This window comes from Strix aluco, chromosome 1 (assembly GCF_031877795.1).
Source record: "Strix aluco isolate bStrAlu1 chromosome 1, bStrAlu1.hap1, whole genome shotgun sequence".
NCBI lineage: Eukaryota > Metazoa > Chordata > Aves > Strigiformes > Strigidae > Strix > Strix aluco.
In genome coordinates, this window is record NC_133931.1 from 93,498,976 (window position 1) to 93,513,397 (window position 14,422).

Below are 14,422 nucleotides of genomic sequence, written 5' to 3' on the forward strand. Positions count from 1 at the left end.
ATCCTGAACTATTCTACCTCAGGTATTTTATAATGCTGTTCTTACAGCACCCAGTGCCAGACAGTAATTAGCCTCACCATGGTAGTAAAATATGAAAATATCCCTTATTTTCTTGAGAATTCATAAAGAACTCTCTGAAGAGCTCTGAAAAACTAATGGGTGCTCACAAGATTGCTAAGAAATTACTGAATGTGGCTGCTGAAATCTTTATAATGAGCCTTGGCCAAAGACAAACATAAAAGGATTTTTTAAAATTTTATAAAATTATTAGAGATCATTCCAACAATATTTGAGAGAAAGGTACTTTAGGACATATTAGGAATCAACACAGGAACTAATCCTGTAAACTTTTACAACCTTACTCAGAAATGGGGGGGGGGAGGTCACCTTTACAGTGAGATCACTGCTGTCAATCTTCTGTGGAGAAATATTTAATGATTTTATGCTCTTCAAATTCATAAACTCAAGGTGGAGACTACAGCTTTCATTTGTCTAAAATGACAATGAACACCTACAGCATTGCAGTATTTTCCAGTTTTAAAAGCCTACAACAGTAAAATAAACCGTATTTCCCCTCGGACACCAGTGAAATATTTCAACATAGGTGTCTATCTATCTGATGCATCATGAATGTGTTATCTGAAGTCCTTCCTCCACAAAATATACTCCCTTTCTAATGCTGTTTTTATATTCAGGTAGACCTTTTCAAACATTGTTAACATTAATAATATATATGATACATATTGGGGAGGACAAAAGTATTTTGTGCTCCAAAAGAAAATTGGCCATTTACTTTATACATGTTATGCTCAGTCTTTACATTAAACCTCCAAAAGAGACCAAGATAATTGTCAGACGAGGAGCTATGTCAAAACCTGGGTGGGAATCAAGGAGTGTTTCTGATACTCCATGTCAGGATAAGACCAAGCATGTGTCAGCTCCCACCCAGCCCACAGAAAGCTTTGGACACACGGACTGGACAACAGCCATCATTCGCTCTGACCAGGCTCCTGATAGCAGGAGATAAGGATAGGAGGGGAAACAGGACCCCAGAGGAGGCTGCATGCCGGCAGACAGCCAGCCAATGCCCAGGCAATGTGCAGGCAGAAACAATTTCCAGTGCAGGGTGAACGCTGAGGAAGAAAGCAGGAACAGGGAAAATAAAAAAAAAAAAAAAAAAAAAAAGACATCTTGGAAATACTCTAATACTTTGAATGAAGAAAAGCTAGCAGGAACAGTGTAATTTTTTTCTTTACTGTTTCTGTGAGGTATCACATTAAATAGACTGTCAGATAATACGTAGGTACAGTATATAAACTACTAGCATTTTTCTTTTAGTTTCCCATGTCTTACCATAAATAGACTTTATGCAAGGGGGGGAAATGAAGGAAAACACATACTTTTGGCTAGGTCATTTGTATGAGCTATTAAAAACAACTCTATAAAACAACAGTAAAAGTCAAAGTCTTTGGGCTACACCCATCCCAGCTTCTTTCCTAGTTTTTCCCGGATTTCACAAAAGTGAATTCTACTTGCTAGCAGTATGCTAATACCAACAGCCGTTTAAACACTGAGTGTTTTGTCAGAAGGACTCATTATTTCTGTTACCAGAAGACATGGGAACTAACAACTCGAATCCGGGTTTCTGGAGTCCCTGCCCACCTCTTTATCACGCTGCTTCCCATATAACCAGGGGAGTGCAGTCAAGCAGAATTTGGGCTCATGTTTTATACTTAACATACGCTGGTGAGGGACAGCCGCTGCCCCGCTTTCCGGGGCTGTCGCTGCCCGTTTCCATCCCCGCGCGTGTCACCTTCTCCCTGGGAAGCCAGCGGAGGGCTGCGTGTCTCCCCGGACCCCCACACCATGCAGGGCAGTGGGTGAAAAACGCAGACGGTGCGAGGTTTGCACAGAGTTTTTTCCGCTCACCCCCCCCGGCAAGATGACACGCGGAGCTCGGCTGTTTATTTCCCGGGCCGCTGCGCCCAGTCACTTTAACTTCTGCCTCGGATTGTCCGTTTGCAAACCACAACCGACTGAGGACTCTCCGAAGGCGTCGGGCACCCATGGACGAGCCGCCCCGCTCCCCCTGCGGCGGCACCCGGGGGTGAGCAGCACCCGTTATAAGGAGACCCCGGTCAGTACGGGATACACCGCGTGTCTAAGTCACGGTTATCGCGTGCAGCGACCGCGGCGGGGGACCCGCACCCAGCGGCCGCCAAGCCTCTCACGGAGCCGCAACCGCGGGCGGCGCCCAGCCCGCCCCCACCCCCGCCCCGGCGCAGCCCTTGGGGCCGAGCCGAGCCGGGCCGGGTCGCCGGGAGGGCCGCTCCCAGCCCCGCCGCAGGGGTACGCCGGGCCGCGGGCAGCAGGTAAAAGCACCCTCGGGCTGGGGCGAGCGGTGGGGCGGCGTCACGGCTGCGGGTGTCCCGAAAAGAGGAGCAGCGCCCAGCTCTGCCCCGGGAGGCGGCGCCGTGCAGCAGCCGGTTCAGCCGCTGTGCGGCGGCGCGGAGGCCGCCGGCGCTCCCGGCCGAGAGCGGGCCAGGCCGCCGGTGGGGAGGCGCGCCGGGCTCGGACCCCCGCCGGCCGTTGGGCCTTCGGCCGCCGCAAGGCAACCCTCACGGCCCGGCCCAGCCCGGCCGCTGCCCCAGCACCCATAGGTGCGCGTCCGCCCCCTAGAGGCACACACGCATGGGCACTCGCACGGTGCTTTCCCCTCGCAGCCCATTCACAGCCACCCAGAATGGCACCTTTCCTACCGAAACAGCGGTTCGCCTTGTACCTTTTCCCGATGCTTCTCACATCAGCAAATCTGTCATTTGGGTTCACAGGCCGTATCCGATTCTCAAGACAGAAGCTACTAAGTGCTTCCAGAAAATGGCAGGTAAGAACAAATACCGGTAAAAATACTGTTCACCTCAGGCCTGGGCATGCTGGTATATGGCATATCTGTAACGTTTAGTTGGGATACTGAGGTATTGCTTTTTCAAATGACTGAAACTACTTCAGTGATGCCTTTGAAAACCCCAGTCTTTCCGAGCACTGTGTCTGAGTGCCCTCAGCTCTGCTGAAATGGAAACAAACCAGCAGCTCGCAGAGTTCATCTTCCTCATCTGTGAGCTTGTGTCATCTCCAGCCACGGAACTGCTGGTTTGCTGAGAGTTAACAGGAGCAGCAAAGAGATAACTGCTCTCAATATTCCAGAATAAGTTATGGAACGGGGGTGTGAGTAGTTTATACACATTAAACTTATGATAGCATCTGACCACAAATTTTAATAGTCTTTTGGCAAAGCTATCATTTCATGGATGCTGTACAGAAATAATCATCCCTTATAATTTAGGTTAAAATTGAGGTATTGTTTCTTCAAGCCTTCAGCTCTGGTTCTGTTAATTATCTCTTATACCTGAAACTTACCCATCACCCTGGTGGTGCACTGGGCTGTACAGCTTCTGTGTCCCCTGGAGAAACTGAAATCAGGAGATGCCTGAGTTTTTGTGTTGGCGGTCAGGAACCAAGAGCTGCATGTTTTGCAGATCCAGTAATTTTCAATAAACCCTGAAAATTTCCTTCTCTGCAGTGTTTATGTATAAATAACTACTACCCCATAAAAGTATTTCACCTTTCCCTTGTGTCCACTGATGAATGATTTTTTTAGATAATGATTAAAGTTGAATGGCCTATGTACAGTAAAATTTTGAACAAGTAAGCTCTGATACACCTTGTTACATCAGTTTAAGAAGCTCCATCCCAACATATCCGTCTTGCCACTCAGCTTACCTTAAATCCGCTCTGTCAGCAGTTTGAGATACACTAGACAGCTCACTCTCACATCTAAGAAAAAATCATCCTGCTTTCTATTGAAGTCGCTGTGATGATGCTGAAGTAGGATAGTGGCATCTTAAACACCTACCCCAATGTTGTCACTTGTGCAGCACTGAAATGGAAGATGAGGCGATCCCCACATTGCAGTAGGAAGATGCGCTGAGCTCTCTGAACTTGTTTCCACAACAGTCTGAGGGAATCTAAGCTGGCGCGGCTTTGATCCCAGCCTGCCCCTCACATTTGCGCTGTAGCTTGTCTGACCCAGCCTAGGGAACTAAACCAGCAGACAGCTCTTTTTTTTTTCTGTTGTTGGGGGTGGAGGGGGGTGGGGGTGTGGGGGGGGCAGTGGAATCCAATGAACACAAATGCTGACTCGAGGAGGGACTGGATTGTGCTGATGTAGGACAGTGTGACTTGCTATGCAATCGCGCCCACTGTCCACTGAATTTCACCTGGAAAAGCCCAGTTTAGCACAAAATCGCTGGGTGAGGGGCATTTACTGATTAGTTCCTCATGAGTCGCTCATTGCTGCCGAGCAGGAGTCAAACGCTGCCACTGTCATTCTGTTTTCACTAGTTTTGTGCTGCTTGGAGAACACACTACAGAAAAATGAAGGACCGGTTCCATAAACTCTTTCGTATCTGCCTCCTGTACTCAAGGTATCTTCTTGTTTTCTGTCTGCCTCCAGGGAGAAAAGTCCTGATAGTCTATGCACATCAAGAGCCCAGGTCCTTCAATGGATCTATGAAGAGGATTGCTGTGGAAGAATTGAGCAAGCAGGGCTGCAGTGTCACAGTTTCTGATTTATATGCAATGCAGTTTGAGCCACGAGCAACAAGAAATGATGTTGTTGGTGAGACTAGCCAAAATTACACTTTTTTCAACAATAACAACAGGACAAACTTTCACCTTGTCTAACCTGCTGCATTAACAATCCAGAACCACGCTGTTAGGTGCACTCTGAAGAATAGTTGCTGTTATTTTGTACACATATCCCTCAACTAACAAGACACAGCTTTTTATTTTCTATTAGCACTAAGTGTAGGAACTGACTGTAGGAACCCTACAAGTATCATCTTTATTTAAATAACTGTGGTCACTAGAAATACCCCCTCAATCAGAAAAATTAAATATCTGTGTAGTGCAGATTTGTAAAACAGTGTTTTGCCTTTAGACTAAAGTGAATGAGGGAAAATTATTATTTTTACAGTATTTACAATCAGCTGAAAACATGTTCTAAGAACCACCTTCTCTTAATGAACAAGATTATGAATACTTTCTACAGGTTAGCTCCAGGCACTTAACTGCTTGGGGTTTTGAGTTGTCTTGGCACCTCTCAACTACCTTGGTATTATATGATTACTAAAAATTACTAGATGATGCAGTTAAGACTGGAGAAAAACAGCGATGCTCTTGTTAGGCTTATGTAATATTTTCACTATGCTTTTACTAGCGTTTAGCCCTGATATTTTTCCAGATTAAGAAACAAACAGTCATTACATAATTTGTCACAGCTGAAACTCTTTCTTTAAAACAACAATCAAAAAGAAATAGCATAGGTCCAGTGCGCTGGCAAAACCAGGAAGAAACTTATTAATGTCCACTCCTGAATATGAATTTTGACTCATAGTAACATTACTGAGAGGGAAAAACGCATTAGCACGTGTCCACAATCAATCTCTGAAGTACACTTCTTGTGGGTGAGAAATGCCTTCAGATACCATTCTATGAGTTCAGTTTATGAGGCTACTGTCTCTCTCTTCTGCTAGAGATTGATGATCTGCTAGTTGAATCAGCAGAATGAATGTGTATGTCTGATTCAGGCATACTTGAATCAGCTTACCCAACTGTAGTGGAGTCAGCAAAGCTGGCCAGTGCTGGTTCCCCAGCCCCTGCTGAGTTTCCCAGTTACAGAGGCTGAAAAGCAGCTACATAGTGCTTGTGACTGCGTGGTGGTTTCGGTAATCCCTAAAGCAGCAGCAGAGCAATTACCAAAATTCTCTTAAATCATCCAATCTGCATCACCAGAGTCTAGAGCCAAGCTTAGGTCCTCTTACTGCACTTCATATGTTGCTATAGAAAGGCAAAAGATTTAGTACTCTGAGACACTACATTCCTCTCCAGTTTAAAATCAAATCACCATCAGCTGTGATGATGCTGAATAGCCAAAAAAAAAAAAAAAAAAAAAGTGGGGAAAAATGGAAAGCAGTAACTCAATTTAGAACTGTAGATTGCAACATGTATTTAATTTGTACTTGCTATGGTGCTAGAAACAGGGCAAGGAACGACTTCTACCTGTTTCCTTCTACCCACAGGTTGCTTGCACAACTCAGAAGAGTTCAATTATGGTGTGGAGACATGGGAAGCTTACAAGAGAGGAGGTTTGTCCAACGATGTGATTGAAGAGCAAAAGAAGGTGGAGAAAGCAGACTTACTGATTTTTCAGGTGATTATTTTAAATGGTGTTAAAAAGACTCCAGTTGTAATATACAGGGTTGAACAAAAGAAAAACTATAGTGAGAAGATAGGAACATTGAATCTAGCCAGAGTAAAAAGAGGTAGTAGCTCTGCAATCAACATAAAACAGTCTGTATCCAGTGTAGCAACTTCAAGGTGTCAGGTTTTTCTGGTGTGATGTGGATCTTAGAAAATATCAAAAATACCAGGTCATGTGTGAGCACTATTCATGCTAGCACAGTACGAGTTTTTCACACAGATAATAGCTCTACACTGGCATTTTTGGATTGTTGGAAGGTACATGATATTAGAACCTTAAAATACCTGATTAAAATTCACAGCAGTGCTTCACTTAAAAATCAACATTCAAAAGTAGTCTGGTTATGTAGGTTTTGTGAAAACTGGTCCTCACACTACCTGCACTCCAAAATGATTGCATTTAGCAACTCTGACCACAAAGTACTGAGTGCAAAATAATACTATAATTCTCAATATGAGAACCATGCCATGTTATCAGGCAGCCCAATACTATCCCTTTGTCTTGGAGCTCACACAACACAAACACAGATCTACACACTGAGATGAGACCTTAAGGCGGCCCTGACGAGTTACAGGTTTGGGATATGGTAACAGACACCAGACCAAGAGCTTTAGGGATAAACACTTTATCTCAAAGTAATGGTACAGTAACAAATACAGATCAGTAGTAAAATTATCCGGGTCATTGCCACAGCAAATCCAGTAATTCACTAACACTCAGCCAAAGTTCATATCTTGGACGCACAAAGACGTGCATGCCCACGGTTATCAGGCAGGCTGGCAGAAAGCAGGGCACGGCTTGTTTTCTGGGTGAGCAGCTGGGAGCAGCCAGTGGGCTCAGGGAATTTGGACTTTACCAACCAGACTGTCCTCATTTATTGCCGAGTTGCAGAAGCACTCTCTGGACTTGCTAATGGATCATTGCATCCCATCTCTGCTCCCCACTGTGCCAGCTCTGTCCTCGGTGTCCACAAGTCCCAGAAGTACTGTATAAGGCAATACTAGCCCCACACTTCTTTTTGTGCCTGTGTGACTGTTGGCCTTAGGCATAGGATATATATATTCCACTGTCCAATTCTAGATGAAATTTTGGATATGACCATATCTCAAGCATTTCACTGTAAGTCTTCATCATTTTTCAACAATTGCTTCTGAGATAAGTACAGTGAAATAGCCCCTGAAGGAAGCAGTTGCTCTCTGTCTGTAGAATGCTATGAAGTTGAGTATGTTCTGGTGCAGGAAAAAAAAAAAAAAAAGCCTCTCAAAGACACCATAAAGTAATTTATAATTAACTGCAGACTAAACTTACCAATTCCAAAGATAATGGTGATTGCCTAGTTTCCACATTGTTTCCATCTTGAATTAAACCACATGTGGATAAGCTTTTACAGAATTTCTTCTGTACTGCAGTGTGTACAAAGGTTTAGGGATAGTGATGCATCCTAGAACAGGAGTCCATAAAGCAATCAAGATAATGCAAATGAGACATGATAGCTTTAGGCTGTAGTCCCATGGGCTAACTGGAGGATCTAGAAGCAGAGGGTCCTACTGTTAAAAGTTTTCTTCTCAATAAAGTGATTCAGGGTCATCATGTCAGCAGGGTGCGAAACTAAGTCTTTCTTAAGATCCCATGGCATTTGTCAGCAGACTGTCAGATCAGAACTGATCACCAGATGTCAGTCCTGGTAATAAGGCTCTATATGCATTTTGGCCACACTCTCTGTTAGATCATATGTTCCTTTTGCATTTCAGCAGTAGGAGATGCAATTCTGTACAGTCTTAAGTTTGAATTAAACAGCACCTTCCTGCTTCATCATATCCCAGCTTTAATTTGTGTGGAAGCCCTCACATTCACCATGGTGTTAGTGTGCTATAGATGCTCAGGTATGTACCTGAGACTATTACAAAGCACTTCAGTTATTTTTGCCAAGCATAGTTACTGCCTTTCCTGACAGAGAGCTGGAAGAAGGCCTGTGCAAGATCTGAACAGATCAGGAGAATAGGATTTGGCCTGTAGACCAGGCCTAGGGATGGCCCAGACTCTCTGTGCTAACAAGGTAATTTCCTTTTTGCCTAGTTTCCCTTGTATTGGTTCAGCATGCCAGCAATCATGAAGGGCTGGATGGACAGAGTCTTGGTCCAAGGATTTGCTCATGAATTTCCAAATTGTTATGATTCTGGTTTGCTCAAGGTATGTTTTTGAGATTCTTTTATTAAGATCAAGATTTGTGCAATGCTCTTGAGGGTATTGATCTTTCCATTATATTTGTTTCAAGCTCTCACTTTATGCCCTTCTGAAATAATGCTTTGTTAACATGTTGAGGAACTGTCTGGCTTGCTAAAACTGTCTGAAAGGTAGTACAATAAGGATAATGCAGTGGTTCCTAAAGATTTAAGCAGTCTCTTAGAGATTTTTAGCAGGCCTACAAAATGGGCTTTATGATTTGGTATGATTTTATCAGAGTGCACTGGGATGACCTACAGCTTGCAAACAGTTTAAATCGATCCATTTCCTAAAACTATAGTCTGTCATTCTTCCCACTGCTGTAGGACTGCACAAATCAGTAGAGAGTGACATACTAGAATAGGTGACAAGATCCTGTTCTGGGATTAGATGTCTAAATTTGGGATTAAACTTAATCAGAAACCTGAAATACCCAGTGCACAAGCCTCTCTCCTGACTATCTCCTTTCAACCTTTTCCTCTTTGTAGCTTATAAATTAAGCAAGATCAGTATCTCTCTATGACAATTCATAAATTTTTAATTCTCCACAGCACTGGGAATATCCCTGGAAAATTTTGGCCCACTGTCTGATAGATCTTATTTGCTAACAACTGCAGCATCCAGAAACAATCAATAATAGTTTCACATTTATGTTCACTGTGTATCAATCTCTAATTTCTGATCTTCTTAACAATTCCAAACATTTCAGTTTGTTTGAATTTCAGAAATGGCTGCCTCTCCAAGATGAATAGGACTAATCCCCAATGATCATAGCTGCATGCTGAGTGCAGGCTCAAGGCAGTTCAGATACTGCACTGAAAAAATGTTATTTCAATTACAGAAGCTAAAACTGAGAGGATAGAAGCTGAGCGCAAGCCCATGGCTAATACCATTGTTACAGAAACAGAAGAAACACAGGGGTTTAGAACACCTGAGGAACGGTTTGTCCTCAAATTATTCCGTGACAAGCAAACCCAAGTTTGAAGGGGGACTATAGCATTCAATTTCTGTATTAAGGAAGGACAGGAAAAAGGATATTCTCAGTAACAGAGTGCTTTCCAGCCCCAGTTTTCCAAACATTGCGTAGGGGAGAACAAGGGTCAGCCCTGCTTCATACAAAAGTCAGATTGTAATTCCTTTTCTTTTCAACCTGTCTCTGCCCAAAGCCCTGACATACAGTCTGCTGTCTAGTTGTATGTCGTCAATCTTTGCCTCGAAGCTGCCACTACACAGAAGGTCTGGGAAAGAAGAGGACACCACCTCCTCTAGAAATTTCTGCTGTCCAGGTTCCCCTGAATAGTTCTTGAACTATTCAGCCACTTTTCTTTAAACATGCTTAACTCAAGCGCTGCTTTCTTAATTCTAGAACAAATTAGCCATGTTTTCTTTCACCACTGGAGGAAGCGAAGAGATGTATGCAAAAGGAAGTATCAATGGTGACATTCGCTATCTCCTGTGGCCCATGCAGGTATAAGATATGAATACTTTGTTGTTGTTTGCCTTATTTTTTATTATTCCAATTATTTTTAACAGTTGTATTATTATTTTATATGAAATATAATATAATAAGAATCGTCAGTTCCAAGCATCTGCAGGTTATAAATTGGGCCCTGAAATCCTGACACTAGAAGTCCACAGTTTTAAAGTTGTTTTGTGCGCCTTCCTCCAGATTGGAATCTGGAGAAAGCTTATACTGTTGGCCTTCTAAGTTTCTCTGGTGTTATAGGATTTCCTTTAGCCCTAGCATGCAGGGTTTCTTTTCCCCATAGCTACCTGATTCATGTAGGAGGGGAGTCACACATTATCCTGGCATTAATGTTCAGCATCCCAAAGTTAGCATGTCCTTTCTTTTTACTACCCTTTTATCAGAAGTAGCAAGCATGCTTTGAGAAATTTAGGTGGCAAGGCAAACTGTGCCAGCTACTTCTTGATATAATGCAACAGATGTGCTTAAATTCTTTGGTCTCCTACCCATTGTGATTACTAGCTGTCTGCCCTTGTGAGGCTGCAGTGCTTGCAAGTCAACGTGACAAAGAATGTGAAACACAACTGTGAATTCAGAAATACACAGAGGGAAAATGGCAAGTTGAGCTGATTTGAAAGGCACTAGCCTTCGTTCAGGATCATTTCGCTAAGCCAGAGGCAAAAGGTTAAAAAAAAATACTTTGAAGCAGATGAGAAATACACTGCAGTTCAGGAACAATCGGTGGATATTCAAACAGTACAATGAACTTCAGGTTGTCTCTGATCCTTGCAAATTTAATAGCATACAGCAGCTGAAGAGAACAGTTCTGTGGGTTTAACAGCACTTAAAAATAAATTCTACAGAGCAGAATCAATGAAGAGGGCCTTATTTTTCAGTGTATTGTATGTCATTCTGCTTAATGCCTAGCCTCCAATAGTGACTGCCAGGATAGGTAATGAGCTTTTGCCATTCATTTCCCTACTGATAAATGGTAGGTTTAGAAAACCTACCTTATATTGGGTCAGAGAAACAGTATTAGATTTGAATCTTCCACATTCTTGAATTGAAAGTGAAAGACTATTTCCTGAGGCATTTTTTTCTTTGTTTTGAGTCCAGCATGGAATTATGCACTTTTGTGGTGTCAAAGTCCTTGCACCTCACATCTGCTTCGCTCCGGAGTATGTGTCTGAAGAGAAGAGGAAGGAGATGCTGATTGCCTGGGCCCAGCGTCTAAAGACTCTTTGGAAGGAAGAACCCATAAACTGCTCTCCTGAGTGGTATTTCCAGTAATGTTCAAGTACAAGACTGCAAAGAGAAGATCTTTTTTCTCCTCTTTCTGATGCTCTATCTCTTAATTCAAATGTTTTATAAGTATCTTGAGTACTACAGCTAGCAGCTTAACTGGCAATATAGCATTTATCTTCATTGATTCCTAGGTATTCTCTTCAATGATGGGTGCAAAACTCTTTGTGAAGAATTATCCATGCTCATATAAACAGTGACATCCTGCCTACAAGTGTCTGATAACACAAGCAGTATTTAATTGCAGATTATACCATTGCTGCTTATGAAACAGTAAAGTATATTGCCAAGCCTATTTTAACACTTTTTGTACCAGCTGCCACTTTTTTTTTTATTTGCCAGGGAATATGCTGCCCATACTCAACCTTGTTATGGCCAATCCTGTTCTTTTAAATGAGAGCTCTACACTTGCACCTTTGAGCTATAAAGCCAGATCACGAATAATGCAATAGGATGTACAGTTGCACAGTGATTTAGACAGCTTGAAAGCCTTGTGGACAGCCTTAGGCTTTTCCACATATTTACAAAGCAATATTAGAGTTAGGACAGATACCAGAAAAGGAAAAAGCAAATACAAATATTGTATAGCAGTATGTGCATGTATTGCCCTTCCTATAGAATGTAGTATTTGTACATAAAAATGCAGTTTCCTAAAATCAAAGGGAATTCTCTATTTTTGTTACCCTAAGTAGAGACAAAAAGGAATTCTATCTGTTCCCTGCCCCTTCAAACAGTCAGTATTGTTGTTTGGGCCTGGAGGGCTGGGTGCATTGTCTCCAGCATCAGCATAGGTGGGCTTCCGTGGAGATCTCCAGCCAGGCAGAATGCCTACCCAGAAGCCTGCAAGAGCACTGTCAGTCTACAAGCCAGGATCAAATGGGACAAAATGACTGACTGGCTCTTAACATCCATGATTTTTACCTTGAACTTTAGCAGGATTATTTTTTGTGTTTGAGAGCTGTTAACCTTTCTGTGCATATGGCACAGAGTAGGTTACTTACTTAGCTACACAATTTCTTGCTTTGATCATCTTACCTAACAGCTGGCTTTGCACTTAGATATTAAAAGAATGTGGCCTGAATAAGAAATGGTCTTCTGAGTCACTGTCAAATGACACTTAGGCCTCTGCATACAGAGCGTGCATCTGCCATACATTCTTTGTAGCAGCCTTGTCATGCCCCACCCTTATGTTTCTTTAAGGGCTATTTGGATAATAAAGATGCTGAGGCCAGATTCTGGAGTGGCAGCATAAGCTGATACACCAGACTGGGAATTGCTACTGCAGAGAAAGAGTCACATGTTCTGTTTGTCACCATATGAAGTGAAGGCCCACCTCTAGCAGAGACAGACTTCTGGAAGCAGTGCTGCCCTAAGCTGTTGCAGATGTCTGCTTCAGTGCGTATGAGTCTGTCTTTAGGTTACACAAGCAAGAAATCTGCTTTGGCTCAACAACTCTTGTATAGGAAAAAGAAAGTGAAAGGGAATAAAATTGGAAATGTTATACACATAAGTTGTGGGGAAGGCAGGTTCTTGCCTAAAAAACTTCGGGAAAGCAACTAAGTTACCTGAAGAGAGATTGAAAGATAAATGCAAATTAAAATCGTATAGGAGAGGAATCATCTTTATGCTCACTGTGTCCAGTTACCAGACTATTCAAGAAAGAAGGAAATGGATATGAAAGCAGAAGTTGAAACTGTCAAAGCAAATGTTACTGTACTGGATCAATTGCAGAGCTTAGTGGGTTTAAATGTTAGATGCAGAACCTCAGACTGACCTATACGATGAAAATCCACTTCTTGATGCTATTTGGCAGACACGTGCCAGCTCACACACATGGTAGCATTATGTGCCCGTATGAGATTGGATATTTGAAATGCAAGCATACAAGAGCGGCTGTGCTAGGTCAGAACAAGGATCCTCCAACCCTGAGGTTTTTTTCTCCACAGTGGTTATAGGCCAGGAAGAACAAGCACTTCCCCTGAATACTGCCCTGGGCTCCAACTATATTTAGTTTGGGGGATTTCTTGAGCTATATTTGTTTTCTGTATATATGCCAAGCCAAATAAATCTCTGCTCTGAATTTTGTTCAGTCTTCTCTTGAATTCATGCCTACTTGAAGCAGCCAGTATTTTTTGGCAAAGTTCAGCATGTCACCTTTTTCCTTGCATGAATCATTGGAGTCAGGAGGGATCCTGGGGAGGGTGAAGCACCTGGTTCCCAGTAGCTTCATTTGATTCCTCCCAGTAAATGATCAGTCCCATATGTTCTTTTACACAGTGCTTGGAGTTTTGTAGATGAACATCACCTCCCTTCCTAAATAATCTCCTTTCCGGGCCATGGAATCCTGTCCTGCTCAGCTGTTCTTCCAACAGAAAGCATTGGTCACCCTTGTTGCTCTTCTCTGAACTCCTCCAGTCTCACTATTCCATTACTGAGAAGAGGGGACCAGAAGTGCACAGAGTCAACTCCGTGACTCTTGGATTCATGTGATCTTCTCTGTTCCTTTCCTAATAATATCTGACATACAATTTGCTTTAGCAAATGTTTTCATCTGTTGTAGCCCTAGATCTTGGCCATCAGTGGTAATGGTCAGCTCAGGGGCCATTATTTTATACATCAATTTAGGGTAATTTTTTTCCTCGTGCACCCCTTTACATAACTTGAATTTCACTTCCTGTCTCATTGCCCAGTCACTCAGCCATTTTTTCGGAACTCTTCACAATCTGCTTTTCTTGTCCCCCCTCCAGGTAATCCGTATCATCAGAAAACTTTCTCAGCCTCCTTGCTCATATCTTTTTCCAGATAATTTTCAACAGCTTAGATCCCTGCACTTGTAACCTCCCTCTGAGTACTGACCATTTACTGTTGCCCTCTTTGTCCTATCTTTTAAACACATCCCCATGCCATGACCTTCTTTCTCATCTGCTACCATAAAATGATACAAAACCTTGTCAAACGCCTCTTGGAAATGCAAGTAGACTGTATCAGCCAGATCACCATTCTCCACATGCGTTAACTCTCCCTAAAGTAAATTCTTCAGGAATATCATTCCAATCTGAAAGCCACTGTACAAGGGGGTATATGATGGGGGTGAAACTAAGAACCGCTAT

The 14,422-nt window shown here is 42.8% G+C and overlaps 1 protein-coding gene across 2 annotated transcripts; it reads left to right on the forward strand.

Moving 5' to 3' along the window:
* The first annotated feature begins 1,843 nt into the window (after positions 1-1,843).
* Positions 1,844-13,392, forward strand: NQO2 (N-ribosyldihydronicotinamide:quinone dehydrogenase 2). 2 transcript variants are annotated; one of them, XM_074827291.1, is made up of 7 exons: positions 1,844-2,137; positions 2,832-2,884; positions 4,514-4,678; positions 6,141-6,271; positions 8,399-8,512; positions 9,912-10,013; positions 11,127-13,392. In XM_074827291.1, exons 2-7 carry the CDS (start codon positions 2,878-2,880, stop codon positions 11,298-11,300), a joined length of 693 nt encoding a protein of 230 aa, XP_074683392.1. In that variant the 5' UTR covers positions 1,844-2,137; positions 2,832-2,877; the 3' UTR covers positions 11,301-13,392. The 2 variants fall into 2 exon arrangements, with proteins under 2 accessions (XP_074683392.1, XP_074683401.1); XM_074827300.1 differs by lacking the exon at positions 1,844-2,137 and adding an exon at positions 2,301-2,372.
* Positions 13,393-14,422: the final 1,030 nt, after the last annotated feature.

Excerpts from the sequence above, each read along its gene's own strand:
- NQO2 (XM_074827291.1), top strand. Across the intron at positions 4,679-6,140 it reads AACAAGAAATGATGTTGTTG|GTTGCTTGCACAACTCAGAA; the intron begins GTGAGACTAGCC and ends TTCTACCCACAG. Across the intron at positions 10,014-11,126 it reads ATCTCCTGTGGCCCATGCAG|CATGGAATTATGCACTTTTG; the intron begins GTATAAGATATG and ends TTTTGAGTCCAG.